The sequence below is a fragment of the Accipiter gentilis genome, chromosome Z (genome assembly GCF_929443795.1).
Source record: "Accipiter gentilis chromosome Z, bAccGen1.1, whole genome shotgun sequence".
NCBI lineage: Eukaryota > Metazoa > Chordata > Aves > Accipitriformes > Accipitridae > Astur > Astur gentilis.
In genome coordinates this window covers 69247104-69253103 of record NC_064919.1, presented here as the reverse complement: position 1 = coordinate 69253103, position 6000 = coordinate 69247104, and the positions used below count along the sequence as shown (strand labels likewise).

At 40.9% G+C, this 6000-nt stretch overlaps 1 protein-coding gene across 1 annotated transcript; it reads left to right on the top strand.

Moving 5' to 3' along the window:
- Positions 1-487: 487 nt before the first annotated feature.
- On the top strand, positions 488-1085 carry HSPB3 (heat shock protein family B (small) member 3). Its single transcript, XM_049794748.1, is given in 2 exon segments — positions 488-601; positions 603-1085. Coding segments are annotated over 2 exon segments (597 nt in total).
- Positions 1086-6000: the final 4915 nt, after the last annotated feature.

Below are 6000 nucleotides of genomic sequence, written 5' to 3'. Positions count from 1 at the left end.
ACTGCAGACTCAGCCCTTCAGGCACCCCCTCTTTGGGCAGGCAAATTCCCTCCTCCCGCCAATGACATGGTTAACCATGCCCGTAACCATGCACAACTTCTGCAACAACATCCAATGCACTTGATAATTTTACAGTTTACCTAATCTGAAATCTGCTTCGTTTCTTCTGTCAAGCTAATTAAATCCCTTCCCTCAGTAACTTTGAATTTCAGTTAGAAGAAGTACAGAGTTTGCATCTATTGCCCTGTATCCCTTGGAAAAACAGAATTATTAAGCTTCCATTCAAATCAAAGAAACATTCTCAATGTCAAACAGCACAATATGGCAATAATGAGGTGCATTAAAATTTTGCTTTTACTACTTATGCATGAAAACTGTGCATGTGTTGAAGCCACTCAAGACCCCAGAACTATAAATAGTGCTCTATTGTTAGTGGATAAAAGATGAAACAAGTCTCCTGGCACTGGAGCACAGCACGCCCTATTAAATGTTAAGGTCTGCCTGTGCTAAAAGTGAAAGGCGACATCAACCACTAAACTAGCCTGAGGATAAGGCATATGATTGGGAAGAGTTTGCTCTGACTCTGCAGCTTCCCCAAAGCAACCTGAGCAGCAACTTGTCTTTCTGCTTCAGCAATGGCAGAAGCTGTTATAAGACACTGGGTGGAAACTCCGGTACGCTATCAAGAGCAGTTTGCTGTCCAAGAGCTGGAAGCACACAAACTGGACCACTCTTTATACGCTTTGCCGGGCCCTTCTATGGCTGCACTGAGCAACAGAAGGTGTATCACAGAAAGTACGTCTGGGGCCGGGAAGAGTGGCCAGGAGGAGGACAACACACGCTTTCAGGTCTTGCTGGACGTCGTGCAGTTCCGCCCTGAAGATATCATTATTCAGACTTTTGAAGGCTGGCTCCTGATCAAAGCTCAGCACGGACCCAGGATGGATGAACACGGTTTCGTATCCAGAAGCTTTACCAGGCAGTACAAATTACCTCATGGAGTGGAGAACAAAGACTTGTCTGCGCTTTTCTGCCATGATGGCATTTTGGTTGTTGAAATGAAGAAAGCACCGGGAAAGAACTAGAACCTTGTTCGTAGTTTATTGGTGAGATAAAATCATTCTCAATATAACAATACCATTCAAGCAATGCTGTGGAGTGTAGTAAGCATGTGGCTGTATTTATATTATAGTAAAGGAAAATCTTTGTATATATTTTTCAGTATGCTGAGTTTATCGTTTGTTGTGAAATGTTAGAGTGCTTGCCTCCAGCTACATATGTGTTGGAAAGCCAGGATTTTTGAATAGTAGAAAGTTTAGGCTAGTCACAGCAAGAGAAAAAAAATATCCATTTGATAACATATCGAAAATAAAGCACATTTATGAGTTCAGTAGGAGGTGTTGTATTTCTAAGGAATAAGCATTTGTCATACATAGTCATAATCATTAAAGAAGCATTTTTCATGCATAGTCATAATTAATACATTTTTTCATACATAGTCATAAGCAATAGATAGATTGTGAGTCTTACAGAAATTTAATTTACATACCAAAAAATCTGTTTGCTAATTTTTGAGATTAAATTCTTCTTCCTTAGGCTTTGGAAAAGCACACAAACTGAAAGGATACTATGAAGGAAAAAAACCTATTTCCACAGTCCAAGCTTGTATACAAAAAAACTCCAAACTTGAGACCTTACTTTTTAGAAGTATGTTGCATGTTTGAATCTGTAAGAAAAAATAATAATCACTGACTATATTTGCTTGAAGGTACAGTAAGTAGCAATAATACTTTCTGTCAAAGACAAATCAATTGGAAAGAAAACTTTCAAAGACATTTAGAAAATTGGTTTTAACATATTTTGCTATCTACTAGCAACTGAAGAAAAAATATATTGCTTACAAATAGTCAAAAGGATCAAATTCTTCCTTGTGAAGCCCCAGTAATATAAAGGCATTGCTCTAGCACAGATGCCTTCATTCTTACACATTTTAGGTAGTCTTCTTGTTCAATCAGATGAATATTTTATTCTTTATGTTGCTTGAGAGTTTAGGCTGAGATCTCACAACTGTGTCTTCAAGAGCAAATTCTTCTGCCTATGTATAGACCTACTGTCCCTGTATGAACATGGGCTCTACATGAATCTAATTTTAAGTACAGGGGTACCTTACTACAGACACAGGTTTAATTTCTGTCCCACTGTCTCTCATTTCATGAGAGTTGTAGAGACAAAAAAAAAATCCACCCACTATATCTAGTATCTGGTCTTCTCAACATAAAAAAACCCCAATGCTGTAAGTGAGTTTGTAAATACTCAAACATTTGAGGCGATCTACAGCTGCAAGTTGAACTGCCTCCTTTTATGTGTACTGAAGATGAGTATGACTGCTGTGCTATGAATAGTAAAGGAATGTGGAATGGAAAGTGCCAAGTTAAATACAGACTCTTTATGATACTCATCTGCTGTTTGGACAAATCAAAAACATATTCAAATGAAACTGAATACAAATACAATTTTAAGAATATGAGAAAAATCTGACGAACAAAACCCAGGCTCTCGCTAGCTGAAGCCAGAGAGTTCCTTTAGTTTAAAATGAAAGCCCCAAGCTTTTGTGTCTGCACATGTCCATTCATTAGAAAGATTTATGTCATGGTTGTATAGACTTGCAGATATTTGAAGCAATTGATTTTACAAAAGTGGGTAGTTCAATTCTTATATTTTATTTATTATTTGTACTAAAACTCACAAGGAATTTGTACAAGAAATGCAGAATAAGGTTTGGATTGTGAATTTCCATCATGTCCAATTATTTTATTTTTTTAATAGAGCAGAAGTCAAGAACCTAATGTTTTCTAACAAACCAAACCAAATATAAAACATGTGTCTCTACATTTCCACTCAACCCACGCTTTTCCCTCATATTGCCTGTGTTTAATGTGTGGATTGGTTTAAGATGATAAATGATCACACAAGAAAATCAGATTGAGATTTTCAACACTTTTAGGTTAAGATGCTTTGTCAGCCAGGAATCTGATGGAAGATGTAACGTGGATTTAAAAAAAATGAATTCTAGGTACAGATCTGGATTTAAACTTTACACACCAGCTTTATAAAAGCTCACAAGTTTAGACCCATGGTTTCTACATCACCTTATGGCACAACTGTTGGGATAGAGTTCAGGATCACCAGTTAGTAATCTGCTTGGGTGATTTTTGTTTACAGAGGATTTTGTAAATTTGATCACTTAAAATTATAGGTTATTATAAAAATTATTCTAGCTATGATTGTAGTCATGGTATGCATAGCCCTAGAGATGAAAAAGCAGTTCTAAAAAAAACAGAACTGATTTAATTATTTCAAATTAGATCATGATTAAACTACTGGAAACTTGGCAAGGAATTAGACCAGACAGCCAAAATCTTATCATCTGTTCTATATATGTTAATACCATGGTTACACACAGCCCTGCTTATGTACACAGGCCTGCCTCACAAAACTGGATGGAGAATTTGGCATTTGGCTGTTCTGTATCTCAGGTCTCTTCACATCACTTTGTGCCCAGGTCTGTACTTACACACAATGTCGTCAGTCAGTAACCACTGGAACATACTGACCCAAACATGGCAGGGACATACCCAGGCAGATTTTACCTTCTTTTGTACACAGAGCTTTACAAAAGACTATGTCCATGCTCCTTGGTGAATGGGAACTCGCCCTGGCCCAGCACCTGAGTGCTTGTGTAAAGGGGACCACGCTGGAGTAGAGACCTGCCACTGCCTTCCTGCATTTTAGCACCAAGAGCGATGCAGAGGAAAGTGCTTCTCTCCTTTGTTAGAGGCAGTTTGTTGAAAGTTCTTGGATGAATGATTTTTATGTGTTTACCAGAACAGCATCAAAGTACTTGGCAGAGTATTTCCAAATTGTCTGGGAAGAGCTGTTTTCACATATTGTATGTGATGTTTTACTTTTATAATCTGATTAGAACTGAATGTGAATGTCAAGGAGAAAGCTGCTCATGGACAGCAGAATGAGAAATTTATCAACAGCAAAGGATTTCAGAAGAGCTACAGCTTAAGGCAGATCTAAGACATGCTGATGTGGTTAAATTAAGAACCCTGATACTGGCTGCCTACAAAATCCTGGCCCAGAATAAGGGATAAATGCTTCTGCAAGCCTTGCAGAGCAAGTGTTATGGACACTTCTCAGTTTCCATCAGTGAAGGATTACCTTCGTAATTGATCAGACTGCTCCTCCAAATAAAGATGATTTCATGCGTGAATCTAAGCACTGTGAAAAATGCTTTCATAGAAGAAGAAAATCTCTCAATATTAGCACTAGTCTCCAAAAGCAAGGTAGCAAACATAGATTTCCATGTGATCCCTGTGGGTAGACAGCCCACAAATGCCTTGGACTTGCTGCCTTTTTATAGTTTCTGCTGCATCCAGGGCATTTGAGATGTCTCTACACAATCCGACACTTGTGGTGCAGTGAACAGAGGTTAACACCCATCAGTCGCTCAGTAACCAGTCAGCTACAGCCCTGAGCATTGGAAAAGAGGAAAGGTAACCCCTAAGCATCATGGTGACAACATTCCCTCTAGGAGAGGTAGGTCTAGTGTTCCTTACTCAGTTCATAGCCAGGAATCAAAATGTGATTTTTCATCTGAGTAATGCTGCAAGATTTGGCTTTTCATGGGAGTAAGAGTATTTCTGAAAATATTGGGTGCACCTTCTCTTATTTGAAAGAGACGCTGACCTCTGTCTTGCTGACTACCAGAGACAATGGCTGGACACTGTCATCCAGAGGACAACATCTCAGTAGCCCTATGCTGTGAATGCAGGGGGTAAGTCTAAGGTCTTATACCTGTACGTTACACCGGAGACACCTGAGCTGGCCCCACTCATGCTAACTCTGGAGCTAGAAGTACTGTCCCCGTGTGCCAGCTCAGGTCCAGAAAGCCCAGGCTGTCCATTTAGCTCAGGCTAAAAAATCATCTCGTATTAAAAATACTTTCACAGACAAAGAGACAGGAGAAACATGGCACTACAGCTCAGGACTCCCTGTCCAGGTTAGTGCTAGGATGGGGGTGTCAGCTCTCTATATCATGGTGGGCTATAGCCTCACCACAAATCCCATCAATCTCCTTAAAAACTAACACTCTTTAGCCACATGGTAATACCGCTGATGACAGCATTTTCAGGGGGAAATGTGTCTAGCAGCCACTTGCACAAGTAGAACTGATGCAAGTAGAGAATCATTTACAGTTCCTTTCATGCTCCTCGGTGTGTCTACTGTGCTTTGGGCTGACCCCGACCCCTCTTCTGCTGACAAAGCATGCTGCTTCTGAGCCCTGCAAGCTAACACAGAAGCAGCAGCAGGCAGGTCTTTGCACAGAGAGGAGACAGACAGAAAACTGTAGGACCAGGGTGGGCCTCGGCACATAGCCAGAGGTGTCTCAGGTAAGGATGGGGAGCAGGAAAAACACTCCAACTCATTCAGAATATATACATATATGTATATTGTCATGGCTTAACCCCAGCCAGCAACTGAACACCACACAGCCGCTTGCTCACTCCCCTGCAGTGAGATAGGGGAGAGAATCAGAAGCGTGAGAAACTGAGAAAACTCGTGGGTTGAGGTAAAGACAGTTTAATAGGTAAAGCAAAAGCCGCGCACGCAAGCAAAGCAAAACCAGGAATTCATTCACCACTTCCCATGGGCAGGCAGGTGTTCAGCCATCTCCAGGAAAGCAGGGCTCCATCACCTATAACAGTTACTTGGGAAGACAAACACCATCACTCTGAATGTACCCCCTTCCTTCTTCTTCCCCCAGCTTTATATGCTGAGCATGATGTCCTATGATCTGGAATATCCTTTGGGTCAGTTGGGGTCAGCTGTCCCAGCTGTGTCCCCCCCCACAACTCCTTGTGCCCCCCCCAGCCTGCTCACTGGTGGGGTGGGGTGAGGAGCAGAAAAGGCCTTGACTCTGTGTAAGCACTG